The following is a 14,105-nucleotide window of genomic DNA, read 5'->3' as shown; positions in this document are numbered from 1 at the left end:
CTACAAGCTCCGCGCTGTGAGCTTGTAAAGCAGTCAATAATTCTAGGCCTAAAATGGGTTAAGTCTCAATCAATGCTCCGTCCAAACACCATGTGCGCCCTCTGCAGGAAGAAGCTGGCGTCGCGGCTGCAGGAGGCGGAGGAGGCGGTGGAGGCCACCCAGGCCAAGTGCTCCTCGCTGGAGAAGACCAAGCAGAGGCTGCAGGGGGAGGTGGAGGACCTCTGCATGGACCTGGAGAAGGTAGACGGACCTTTCAGTCGCCAGTGGCAGTTACAGCAGTAGTCGCACTAAAAAGAAAGGAGACAAAGGACAGATATAGGCAAAAAAGAAATAAAAAAGTCAGAGAGCAGAGCACCAACAAAAAACGAAACCATTCTGAGAAATGAATCCCTGGACTGAGCGGAGCAAACGGAAGGTTTCCCAAAAGCCCTGTCTTCAGCCCTCTCTTCTTTTTAATAATGAATTAGAGATTGCTGTTTTACTTAGATTTCTGAGCTACTGCAAATAAAATGTATTTTATCTAAATAATAATTTATAAGATAAATGATTTATCTGTTGCCCTTCTATCTAAATAATAATATGAAACATTTTATGTTTGTACTGTGTTAATACAGCACTGTTTGATAGTCTAACATGCTACAAAAACCTGGTCAGCCATAATAACTAAATATCTTAATGATGATACCTACAACCCCACCCGTTCACTCAGATCAGCTAACACAGGTAAGCTGACAGAACCCTCGCTAAATACCCCAGGACAACGATCCACTCGTCCTAGACTATTCGCCCTCCTGGCCCTCAAACTGTGGAATAAACTCCCCATTACAATTAAAACTACAGACTCACTCCCTAGCTTCCACCATGGTCTGAAGTCTCACCTCTTAAGACTCCACCTTAGCCCTTAGCTCTTACCGTAGCACTTTCCTACCCTCAATGACCATACATGTCATTTAGATAGCATTTGTTATATTTTTTATATTTTTTGCGACCGAAGGTCGCAGTTTACTATGAGAAATGGCACATCATGTCCGGGGCCGTGAATGCTTTTTTACGGTCTATATACAGTATCTATGGGTTTGCCACACTGACATCACACTGACTCTCACACTCTGACATCACTGTGATTTCAGGGGATCCAAATCCCTTTTATGCCCATACAGTATATGGAGATCCCTGTGATACCAGGCAAACCAAATCCCTTTTATGCCCATATATGGAGATATGAGATCGCTGTGATGCCTGGGAACCAAATCCCTTTTATGCCCATATATGGAGATCCCTGATGTCATCAATATTAAGCCCATATCTGTGAATATCTATGGGTACCAGGGGTCTCCATATATGGGTAATTGGTCCGATATACATCACCGGCCAGATGGCCAAGACAAGGCGTGAGGTCGCGCCATGTCTGCTAAATGTCTGCGCCAGTGTCTGCTAAATGCCTAAATTGTAATTGTAAATCGATGTCCTTCCTCCCTGTGCAGGCCAGCGGCTGTGGCCAGGCTCTGGACAAGAAGCAGCGGGTGTTGGAGAAGCAGCTGGGAGACTGGAAGCAGAAGTGTGAGGAGCTGATGGTGGAGGTGGAGGGCTGTCAGAAGGAGAGCAGACAACATGCTACCGAGCTCTTCAAGCTCAAGACGGCTCACGAGGAGACTCTGGAGCAGGGAGAGGCGCTACGCAGGGAGAATAAAACCTACCAGGGTAAAGAGGGAACTATAGCCCATGATGCTCTCAGGCAGGGGTCTTCAACGTTTTCAGGCCAAGGACCCCTTAGTTGAGAGAGAGATGAAGCAGGGACCCCTGCCACCTTTTTGTAGATTCCATATAGTTTCATCGTTTGACAGCACAATCATCAGTGTATTTTGTATTCATGTTAATTTGTGTTTTCAGATATTTAACCGCTTGAACCATCAATACTTAATAAACTTTACCATTCATTCTGTACTTAGTCTGCTCTTTCTCCCCTCTACACCAGACCTCTTTGCCGAAAATAGCTGATCTACAAGCTCACAACGCCTCGCAGCGCGTGGATGCTAGGGTTCAAGTGGTTAATATAAAAAAGGGGAAAAAAAGTTTCTATCACACAAAGATTTGGAGGACCCCCTGTAGTAACTCTGAGGACCCGCTAGGGGTCCCGGACCCCCTGTTGAAGACCTGCTCTCAGGCATTCAATTACATTTTATGTTAAAGCTGGTATCTGATAACTGATATATACCGTATGTATAACAGGGCAGGAAGCGCTGAACCTTAGCGTTCTATTAGTTGAATCATATATTTAGTATGATTAGCTTCAGTCGAATTCTAATGAATAATCTTGATAGTTATAGAAATCCCACCCTCTCTGTTATCAAATATAAAGTCCAGTTTTGTCTCCCTTAAACAGAGGAGATTGCAGACCTCACCGACCAGCTCTCGGATGGCGGCAAGAGTGTCCATGAGCTCCAGAAGAGCAAGAAGAAGATCGAGATGGAAAAGGAAGAGTTACAGGCCTCGCTGGAGGAGTCCGAGGCTGCCTTGGAGGTACAGCACCGTGGCGACACAGCTTCTACCTATTAGCTTTGACATGTGGAATGCTGTTGAATGTGGGTTATTGCCTTCTACACACTGGGAGTCGTTGGCAAGCACTTAACACGTTCCCTCGTGGGAATCGTGACCTTAATTGTCAACATCCATCATGTCTGCAATTGCTAGCGAGACTCCAAAATTCTCCATAGTGTGCGTAATGAATAGACGCAGTTTGTCATGTCTGACACCGCCTCCAGGCGACATGGGGAAACGGCGGTGGTCCTGCAGCCAGCAGCAGATCCCTGAACACAGATAAAGCTTGTCAGCTATCATGGTCCGCCACCGCGGTTAACATGGACATGAAAGCCTTTGGCTGTTTTACACAGACCTATATCACCTCAAACTCACCCTTCTGACTGTGATCTCTTCCTCACCCTGTCTGTCAAATACTATCCCATCCTTTTTCTGACCTTCATGTCTCCTCATGTCTTTCTTTCTTTCTTTCTTTCTTTCTCCTGCCGCTCTTTGTTTCTTTTGTTCTTACTTTCCATCTTTCTTACTCTCTCTCTCTCTCCCTCCATCACTGCTGTCTCAGGCTGAGGAGACCAAGGTGATGAGGCTGCAGTTGGAGCTTTCGCAGGCCAAAGGAGACCTGGAGCGCAGACTGCAGGAGAAAGAAGAGGAGATTGAAGCTGCCAGGTACCTTATGTTCCACACAATAATAGACCATTCACAACTTTCACATCTATGGGACTAAATACTTTTTAATACTCAACTTACTTTTTTCCATACTATATATTTTTCTCCCCACCCTCTCTTATTCCTTCCCACAATCTCCTGATAGCTTATCTTTACAGGTAAGACCTTCTCTTGTGAAACTGCCCTTCAGCTTCAATGTGTTCTGCTTTCGACCTCACTTTTAAGAGTTAAGCCCGATTCATTCTTCGTCTCACGGACGGTGTCTCGTGCAGAGAATAGCCGACCTACAAGCTCACAGCGCGTCGCAGATGCGCCGCGTTGTGAGCTTGTAGATCTGCTATTCTCATCCGTTCTCGCCGTGCAACACAATCATTGTGTGATGGAGCATGAATTAGGCGTTACTGTACTGTAGGTCAGTGGTTCTCAACCTGTGGGTCGGGAAATTATTTTGGGGGGTCCCCAGGTGATTAACTTAATGTGCAACATTGTCTTCCCACTCAACAGTAAACAAACCAACATAAAGTTTAAGTGTATAGAGGGTATCTGCACTTTTCTAAAGTGACAATTTAAGGACTTTTTAATACCTCTAAAATGACAAATTAAACATTGGACAAATTGTCAAATATTAGAGGCAAATTGTGAAAATAGACGATCTACATGCTCACAACGCCTCGCAACGCAAGGCGTTGTGAGCATGTAGATCTGCTATTTTCACAATAGAACCGTGTTATACAAAATGTTATTCCTCAACTCTTAGTGCTCCTCATGGTGGTGGGGTCCCTAGTTAAAATATGATTATTTTGGGGGTCACAGCCTGAAAAAGTTGAGAACCACTGTGTTATTCTACCTCCTCTCCACTCACCTCCATCTCTCTCCTCCTGCTCCTCCACCACGCAGGAAAAGCCACCAGAGGGCGCTGGAGTCCCTGCAGGCAAGTCTGGAGGTGGAGGTGAAAGGTAGAGGCGAGGGCCTGAAGCTGAAGAAGAAGCTGGAGGCCGACGTCAACGAGCTGGAGCTGCAGGTGGACCTTCTGACCAAGAGCAACACAGAGCTCAGCAAGAACGCAAAGAAGACGCAGCAGCAGATCAAGGTCTGTATCATAGACTGTAAATCAGGGTTCCCCAATTAGTTTTCCCCAAGGGCCGAATTATGTCTAGGGTACCAAGCCGAGGGCCACAACATTGCAGGGGGCGACGGCGGCGTTCCCGCAACTCCAGCGACTGCGACAGTTCAGATATCGTCGTTGCCGGGTGAAAATCTTGTATGTCCAAAACCATTCGTTTTGCATTTATCATTTTAAAAATTATTTAAACTAGTGAAAACAGCCGATCTACAAGCACACAACGCCTCGCACCGCGAGGCGTTGTGTGCTTGTAGATCTGCTGTTTTCACTACTTTTGTGCGACGGCTTTGTATGATTTGCGAAAGAACATACAAATTTGGAGATACGAGATTTCCACCCGACAACGACGATATACTAGTGTTGTTGCTGCTCTTATACCACCATTATTACTGGGGTTAGTGTGGGCCAGACTGTAGCCCCCCGCGGGCCGCAAATGGCCCGCGGGCCGCCTATTGGGGAACCCTGCTGTAAATAATATGGACGGTGGGAAGCCATTGGTTTCTACGCAGCGAAAATTACACTTTTTTGCCGCCAGCATTGTAGAAATCAACGTTCATTCACTCTGGCCACAATATGCGATGTGAAGAGAATGTGGTGTTGAGCTTGACGAAAATAAAGCACACGAAGAAGAACCATCACATGCCTATGATCACAAACCCCTCCTACTGCATACCCTGCTTTAACATCAATTATAACATAAATTGGACCATATTTTCACAAAATGCATATCATGGTGATTGAAACGAGGCTTTAAACTAGCATCAGGAACCATCAAGTATTTATGACAATGTTTATTAAGGTAAGAAAATCAAATGTAAAAGTTCGGGGGATATGAATGGAATTTAATTTCTTTCAGTTCCATGTTTGCTTCATTTTAAATCCGGACAACTGGCCCCCTGGTCTGTATCCTACTGCAGAGGACCCCCACATAGTACTGTATCCTACAGAGCAGAGGACCCCCACATACAGTAGTACTGTATCGTTCGTACTGCAGAGATCCCCACATAGTACTGTACTGCAGTGCAGGGGCTTCATTTGAGGTATCAGGGGCTGGTAACTGCCGCCCCCTTGTGTTCACATTTAACCTTACATTCAGTTTATTGTATGCATGTCTTCCCCAACTCTGAAATGTTTTAGCAGAACTCTGAAATGTCTTAGCAGATTAATCTATTTAGATATGCCTTTTATTGTTATGCAGCCATTCATTTATTAACCACTTTCAAAACGTGGCATCCTTATTTTGGGAACGTCATTATAGGCGAACGCTTTCAAACATTGTCTCTTTTTGCCCCAAACAAATAGTGAAAATAGTGGATCTACAAGCTCTCAACGCTTCGCTTGGTAGCTATGGTAACTTATGTTTTGCCACCCCCTATGTCTTTGTGAAATTACACGTCTGCTGTATCCTACTGCATGATGACTCCCAAATAGTCTGGATCCTTCTGCAGAGGACCCCTACTTTGAAAACCTACAGTGCAACTGCGTCTCTCAATTTATGCATATTTCTTTGTTTAACTCCATCTTCAAGGTCCTGTCCTCTCAGTCAACCATATATAATATAATATTCACGTGCGCCATATTGGCTTCAATGGCCTCCGTGTGAACATGGTCAGCCTGACAATCTGCCCTCTCTGTCCACAGGACCTGCAGGCTCAGCTGGACGAGGAGGTCCGCATGCATCAGGACTACAGGGAGGAGCAGGCCGCGGTGGAGCGACGCTGCCTCCTGTTGGCCAGCGAGGGACAGGAGACTCGCGCCACCCTGGAGAACGCAGAGAGAGTCCGCAAAACCCTGGAGACTGAGCTGCAGGAGACCAATGAGAAATACAATGACCTCAACAACCAGGTGACCTATAGACCCCTCCATGCGTTACAAGACTATTAATATTTTTTGCTGAACACCTATATACAGTATAACACAATTCAAATAGAGTAACAACTTTTAAAGCGGCAAACGATCATTTCTTTTTAGGATAAAATGTGATGCTCTATTAATGAGAAATGTAAATCCTGTGGTTGGGTGGGTGTAGCTCAAAACACAGACAAATCCTGTCCCCAAAGGGGCTTTCTGTCTTAACTCAACAGTAGATACCTTGGCACTTGCAAGTTTAATATTGCAGCTCTAAGCAAAAAACTAAAATTATACAATAAGCTTAAAAGTTAAAACCCAATGAATAACAACCATCGAACCGAAATTAAACTATTTTTACAAGGATACACTCTCGTATCGCTGTTGTTTTTAATCCGCTGCTGATTTTGATAGATATCTTGATAGAAAACAGCATAGGAATTGAACCATTGTCATTTGTTTCCTTCCAGTTCCAGGCAGCTCTGAGCGGAAGGAGGAAACTGGAAGTGGATCTGCAGACTCTTCAGCAGGAACACGAGGAACTACAGAATGAGTTGAGAGGATCCACGGACAAGATCAAGAAGGCCAGCTGTGAGGTACTGCACATGTTGCTTAATCCAGTGGTTTCCAACTTTCTTTCCCTGGAGCCCCAAAAGCTGAGACCCCTCACATGAGCGCACGTTGCAAACACTAGCGAAAGTATCCAATTTACAAGCTCAAACGTGTCGCGCCGTGATGCATTGTGAATTTGTCGATCGTCACTTTTTCCCCATTTTCAATTTATTTTTTTACAATATAATGACATACACAAAATCGGGATGCCAGGTTGAAAGTGGATTAAAGCATGTTACGATTTTGGACAAAAAATGTTGGACAGATCCTGTGATCCAAACAGATCCAAGCAGATCCTGTGATATTTCGGGAAACTCTGCCTTCACCCTTTAAGATCACACATCGTTGATGATGGATGACATGACGTGACGCAGCACATACTGTAATACAGTGATCAATGTGTTTCTAACCTGTCGACCTACAGTACACTGTATCACTGGCCACTTTCATTGATCAAGGTGAAGGGAATATCCGCACTCTCTTGAGTCATTTCTTCATGAAGTTTTATTTCATAATATGCACAGCAGTATAATGTCTCACCAGAGAAACTAGAATCTGCACCTAGCTACATTAAAAGACTCCTGTAGAGAGCGTGTCTTTCCCCTATCCGGTATTGGACCGGGTGGGAGACTTGCCACACTGAATATACTTTTTGGTTACCACCGCGCTCTGACTCAACTGGTGCGGTGTCCCTTTAGATCAACATGTATTCATTGGAGGATGGATCGAACACAGTGGCAAGAGTTGTCTTTTCTTTCTTTATTATTGCATGATGAGAAACAAACGTTTCGGCTATCAGCCTACACTGAAGAAGGCTGATAGCCGAAACGTTTGTTTCTCATCATGCAATAATAAAGAAAGAAAAGACAACTCTTGCCACTGTGTGCGATCCATCCTCCAATGAAGACTTGCCACACTTTCAGTGATCACCAGACAAGAGCATAGGCAAGTTAAAGCAACTGTGATTGAATTTCCATCATTGGACTTACTCGAGCGTGTTTTCTCTCTCTCTCTCTCTCTGTCTCTCTCTCTGTCTCTCTCTCTCTCTCTGTCTCTCTCTCTGTCTCTCTCTCTGTAGGCAGCGCGTGTGGCAGAGGAGCTGCGTCTGGAACAGGAGCACACCCTCCACTTGGAGCGGGTGAAGAAAGGCCTGGAGGCCCAGATCAAAGACATGAGCAGCAGGCTGGACGAGGCCGAACAGATGGCTCTGAAGGGGGGCAAGAAGATCATCCAGAAACTGGAGGGGAAGGTAGCTCTCAACACTTTGAATCCACAATTAAACGAGTAACAGTTGGAGGAATCAAATAATTCTGATGTCTTAATAGAGTGTTTTGCAGTCCTAAACCCAGGAACGAGTTAACAAATTAATTTGCACTTCCCTCCTGGTTCCCATTCTCAAAGTCAATCGTTTTTTTTTTTTCGAATAGATTATTTGGATCAGATCCTGATATTTCCTAACCTGAATACGCCAGATGGTGGCAGCATTGAGTTATCTGGAGGAACTCAAGATGCCACCATCTGGCAGAGTTAGGTTAGATATTTCCTTTTCTTAGTCATACTGTATATCGTTGCTGTTGGGGGTGGAAACCTTGTATATCCAAAACTATTCCCAGTGAAAATAGTCTAAAATAGCAAATCTACAAGCTCACAACACTGTGAGCTTGTAGATTTGCTATTTTCACTACATTTCTGCAACACTCTGTATCGTAAAATAGGGCCTTCAATTACAAAAAGTTGAAACATGGAGATACAAGGTTTCTGCACAAAGGCAACGATATGCTTGTTCCACATACAGTACAGATCAAATTAACAGCCAATCTCCACACACACACACACACACACACACACACACACACACACACACACACACACACACACACACACACACACTACAATCAGCGTGATGCTCCTCTTCCTCTGTGCAGGTGAAAGAGCTGGAGCTGGAGTTGGACTCGGAGCAGAAGCGCCATGCCGAGACAGTGAAGACCCTTCGCAAGAACGAGCGGCGCCTTAAGGAGCTGCTGTTCCAGTCGGAGGAGGACCAGAAGAACCAGCAGCGCATGCAGGAGCTGGTGGAGAGGCTGCAGAACAAGATGAAGGCCTACAAGAGACAAGTGGAGGAGGCCGTACGTCACCTGACCCCTTGTTGTACATACTGTTACCTCTGCAGTCTGTTACTTGGTTGTACTCTGCCCGTTCAATCCGGGAAAAGCTAAATGAGTTAATGTAGCATCACAGTCATTTTAAACACTTTGACCATTATTTTATACTTTGGCTATGCAAAAATAGCAGATAGGCCTATACATCACTTTGTGACACGCTATGAGCATGTAGAACTGCATTTCTTTTAATCTTTGAATACATTATATAGATACTTTTTAAAGTGAACATTTTTAACTCAAACCTTTGCTTCTGGAGGTCCCTTGGTCGGCGGCCATTTTTTACAAAAGTAGCAACACTGTAAATTCTTTTACAAAACTGTTATAAAATACGATATAAAATATGTGTTTAGAATGGGCCTCAGGATATAATGGGTTAATGTCGCAGCTAATCAGGCCGTTTGTGTTGGACCTTGTGTACAGACCTACAGGGAGGGATGAGGTCTTTGTGTTTTGGGAAAATAAATCCTGTTGCAAGCAAAAGATTATGATATTCACAAAAAAGATTCTACAAAATAATCTCCTCAGATCACCACACACACACAACTAATGTACATTTATAAAATGCATTTAACTGCTTAAAAATTCCCGGCTGATAAATTAACCGTTGTAATCGGCTATGTGCATAACTGTGTAGTCCCAGAAGCTACAGCATTAGCTACCCATTTCCTGTATCCCCATAGTTTCAGTCAGGTTTTATTCCAGATTTATTCCAGGCGTGAATCTTTATGTGAATATATTTTTATGGATTTTATTTGTTTTTAATAGTGACACGCAGCAAACGTTTTCGGGATCGGGAGTCGAGCAGCCTAGGTGCCCGGACCGATTTTATGGATTCTGTCTGTCTGTCTGTTTTTTGCATTTGTCTGGTTTTATCGTTTTGATTGTGCTATGGACCATTTGCCCATAATAACGTTTTGATTGATTGGCTCCGGCAGCATGTTTGAAAGGACACCTGATTCAGCCCGGGAAAAAGAGTTGCAGACAGAGGCCCTCATTGCGTGCTATAGAGAGAGATCTCTCTCTATAGCGCTGCTGCTACTCAAAGATTTGCCATTTCAGAACATGACAAGTGACAAGCCAGTGGGCCAATTATTGTACATGAGTTATATTTCGTCGTTGTCGGGTGGAAACATTGTACGTCCAAAACCGTTTATTTTGTATTTATCATTTTAAAAATGATTTAAACTAGTGAAAACAGCCGATCTACAAGCACACAACGCCTCGCAACACCTTGTATGATGAAGCAGGGCTTTGCTTTACGAAAAAAATTACCAATTTGAAACTTGGAGATACAAGGTTTCTGCCGACAGTGACGATTTACTTTGTTGGCCACCCAGCCCCTAAAATGGAATGATTTTATTTTTAATTTTTAATGACCGGCCTGGACTGGCCAGGAATGAACCGGCCATTCGGGAGTTGTCCCGCTTTTCCCAATGGCCAGCACGTCCCTGATCTAAAGCATACTGCATCAAAAACTTGGTGATGGAATACAGTATCTTTTTAATACATTTCCTGGTGTTTCTACCTTGCTGTATAGGAGGAGCAGGCCAACATGAATCTGGCCAAATACCGGAAGACGGTTCATGAGCTGGACGATGCCGAAGAGCGAGCCGACATTGCCGAGTCGGCACTCACCAAGATCAGAACCAAGAACCGAGGCAGCTTCGGCAAAGGATACTCGTCTGTGAGTAAAACATTTTCAACTGTTTTTTAAAACACTGATAGTGTGAACAATCAGAAGAACACCATTCATTCAAGCAACTTTATTTATCCCACTAGGGTCAATTAGTTTTGTGCAGGTTATAGCAGAGAAACACACCAACAATAAATATATTAACAAAGCTGCTCTTGGATCATACGTGAACTAAATGCTCCAGAACAGTCAGTACCGCTGTGTTGGGTTGGATATCCATTCTTAAAGGAAACATCGATAATTTACAACATAACAAGTTTCAACATTAGATCTATGTATTTCCTGTAGGACTAATGCTCCATTCACAGCCATAACACAGTAGTCTTCTGTGTCTCTGAAAAGCTGCCAAGGTTGTGCTGGAAGGATTGGTTCAATCCGTGAATGTGAGAACTACTGTACAACTCTTTGTTTAGTTTTTTTGGTACCAAAAAACAAAAAAGTGACATTGTCTTGGTTCATAGTGTTTATGGAAAAATTGTGATCTTGACTCCAAAAAACAATATGAATCAGGTTGAGACCATACAGACATTTCAGACCTGTGCTTGCCCACAAAATGCAAAATGGTAATCGTAGGAAGCGAAGAATGACCAATATGGGCAGAAAAGGTTATTTATATAATAAATACCGGTGTTTCTGTTGACTATGACAATTATCAAAATGCTGTGAGTTTCTTTTAAGTCAGTGGTTCTCAACCTGTGGGTCGGGAGTCGGGACCCCCAGGGGGGTCCCCAAATTATTTTGAGGGGTCCCCAGATGATTAACTTAATGTGCAACATTGTTTTCTCACTCAACAGTAAACAAACCAACATAACGTTTGAGTGTATAGATACTAGAGGTTCGCGGCCCTTCGGGCCGCTCACATCTAGAGTCCACGCCCGCTTCTTTACAAAAAAAACGTTTTTTTTCAAAAAAAGTTAAAAAAAATAAAAAAATAATAAAAAAAAATAAAAAAAATTAAAAAAAAGAAAAGTTAAAAAAAAAAAAAAAGTAAAAAAAAAAATAAAAAAAAATTGGGGGGGAACTATTGTGGCGGAACTATTGTGCCGCAGCACGTTTCCGGTCGGACATATTTGACCGCCGGACGCACTTCCGGTTAAGAACTCTGTGTGCCACGTGATCAGTCCTAGCCAATTGGAGTGCTGCATTTGGTCGTGTCTGACAAACAAATAAATACCGCTGGCTGCAGTTCTAAAATGTATGTATAGATAGGGTATCTGCACAATATTAGAGGCAGAAATTGTGAAAATAGCCGGCGTTGTGAGCATGTAGATCGGCTATTTTCACAATAGAACCGTATGGCCAGCCGGGGCGCTTGATGGAGGGGAAAGGAACTGGTTGGAATAACGTGTTCCTTCCACGCGCTACGTCCATCCCAGGGAAATCCCCCCTGTCAGGTGAAAAGAAACAACTTGGACTACTCATGCGTTGAAGGAAGCATGAGGTCAGTCCGTTGTCTCCCCAGGCGCAGCAGAGGGAGAGCAGAGCACAGGATTACATAGGCAATTGGCACTGGGTGAAAATGGGTTGCAAAATCGTGGGATAAAAATTATAGAGTTAAAAAATAGAACCGTGTTATACAAAATGTAATGCCTCAACTCTTAGTGCTCGTCAGGATGGGGGAAGGGGGAGGTCCCCAGTTAAAATATGATTATGGGGGGGGAGGGGGGGTCACAGCCTGAAAAGGTTGAGAACCACTGTTTTAAGTGACCTGCATGCCCTGACTATCTTCTCGTTTCCAGGGTTACAGCACACCATACCCTGGGCTGGTTAGGTCACCCAGCTCTGTGGGGTCAGAGGGCAGGGGTGAGAAGATCCTCAACGATGACAACGAATCCGTCAGCTCCCTCATCCCGGCATATCTCAACTCTCTCAAGAAGCTCATGATAGAGTAGAGCGCAGCCACTTAGGACGGTTGTGTCTAGGATTTCAACGGGCAACTAGTTTTCCCTGAGTAGCAGCTGTCAATCCTTCTGGCTACCATCAGTTTTGAAGAGATTATCAAAGACCCACCGTACACGTGAATTAATCAGTGTTCATTAAACTCTTGACCTCTGAAATGGAATCAAATGGTTCATTTGGTTTGGAGTCTTTAGAGTTGAATTAACCCTGAGGAGATTGAAGGTACAGACGAGCTTGTACTGTAGTTTCACAACACATTCAGGTTGACCACCTGTGAATGTGGAACAGTGCATGGTATGTGTACAGTCTGTTGCAATGTATCTACTTTTATCTGTCTATTATTATGGTCACAATTTTAATGATTCCAGTTTTATTCCAACACCCTTTTATATTCAATTTATAATGTAAAAAAGAGAGTATTGTATTGCGTCCTGAGGGGAACTACTTTTCTGCATTCACCCAGCAGGTGAATGGCTCATGTGTTCCTGTCTTGCTCAGGAACACATGTAGATGGGCAAGCTGAGGGTCAAGGCCAGTGACCTTCTGTGTCAGTCTATCCTCTCAGCTATGGCTGCCCATGTCAGTGTTTGTATGAAAAATGTGAACCCTGGTGCATGGTGAGGCTAAATCTAACTTTTGATTAGCTCTTTGAATGTCCAACTAAGATAATGGGGAAAAAAATGCTTGTTTACATCAAAACGCAGGTTGACCGCTGAATTGTTAACCACTTAAGCCCTATATCACAGATCCTCTGTGGGCCAGTTGTGGCCGCGAGAGATGATTGTGCGGCCCGGAGCGCACACAAAAAAAAGCTTTGAATCCATGACATCATTTGGTAAAGTAATCAGGGAACCCTGCCCTGTATAGAGCGCTCTGCTGTAGAGGGCGCAGGCATTGACACTAAGGCGTGCCCACCTGCCCCTGGCAGGTAAATAAAACTTTGGGGCAGGTGGAGTTTGTTTTCGGGTTGCCCGACCAAGCAAGGGCTCATTTGAGAGGGGACCTAACTGTCTATAAACACAACACGAGATATCTGTCTAAACACCTGAACATGGCGCACTCTGTCTTCTGGTCTGTGCAATGTAAAATAAGAGCACTTTTTACCTAAAATGTGCTGTTTTTACTGTTGCTACACTAGTACACTTAAAATGTTAGATAACAAGTGTGAAACCATAGACATATTCAATCATAGCTATGTAGGTATTTGGTATTTGGATTTGGAAGTATTGAGGTAGTTTGTTTTTATCGCACAGCCATAGAAAGTAAAGAAATAAGTGTCAAATTGAGCGGTAATTAAAATCTTACCTATCATTTTATAATGGACGATTTACTTTTCGAGCAAGTGGGCATGACATTTGGGAAAGTAGAACATGACCTGTTCTTGCCCGACGGGCAAGTGCCTCTGAGACCTTAGTGACAACCCCTGGGGCGCCACCGCCTTTTCTGCGGTGTAGCGGTAGTGTAAAGTAACTAGTAGCCTACATTTACTTAACGTTACTTTCAATCATTTTACTTCTACTCCACCACTGCCTGCTGTTTACACTGCAGCAATGACGGCTCGCTA

At 43.8% G+C, this 14,105-nt stretch overlaps 1 protein-coding gene across 4 annotated transcripts in view; it reads left to right on the top strand.

Moving 5' to 3' along the window:
- The window catches only part of LOC308303646 (uncharacterized protein), a 68,465-nt gene extending 54,604 nt beyond the window's left edge, over positions 1–13,861 (top strand). For 3 of the 4 annotated variants that reach the window (XM_080748086.1, XM_080748085.1, XM_080748083.1), the window contains 11 exons: positions 108–240; positions 1,485–1,701; positions 2,384–2,520; positions 3,101–3,204; positions 4,102–4,294; positions 5,969–6,172; positions 6,646–6,771; positions 7,866–8,036; positions 8,713–8,913; positions 10,487–10,633; positions 12,382–13,861. In XM_080748086.1, coding sequence (XP_080604212.1) covers positions 108–240; positions 1,485–1,701; positions 2,384–2,520; positions 3,101–3,204; positions 4,102–4,294; positions 5,969–6,172; positions 6,646–6,771; positions 7,866–8,036; positions 8,713–8,913; positions 10,487–10,633; positions 12,382–12,534 — 1,786 coding nt within the window. In that variant the 3' untranslated portion in view covers positions 12,535–13,861. The remainder of the gene's footprint in view (positions 1–107; positions 241–1,484; positions 1,702–2,383; positions 2,521–3,100; positions 3,205–4,101; positions 4,295–5,968; positions 6,173–6,645; positions 6,772–7,865; positions 8,037–8,712; positions 8,914–10,486; positions 10,634–12,381) is intronic. The other variant, XM_080748084.1, reaches the window with a different exon arrangement.
- The last annotated feature ends 244 nt before the right edge of the window (positions 13,862–14,105 follow it).

Source organism: Nannobrachium achirus (genome assembly GCF_963921795.1).
Source record: "Nannobrachium achirus genome assembly, chromosome: 18".
NCBI classification, from domain to species: Eukaryota; Metazoa; Chordata; class Actinopteri; order Myctophiformes; family Myctophidae; genus Nannobrachium; species Nannobrachium achirus.
The sequence above is the reverse complement of the archived record's forward strand: the minus strand, read 5'-3'. Positions and strand labels throughout refer to the sequence as shown.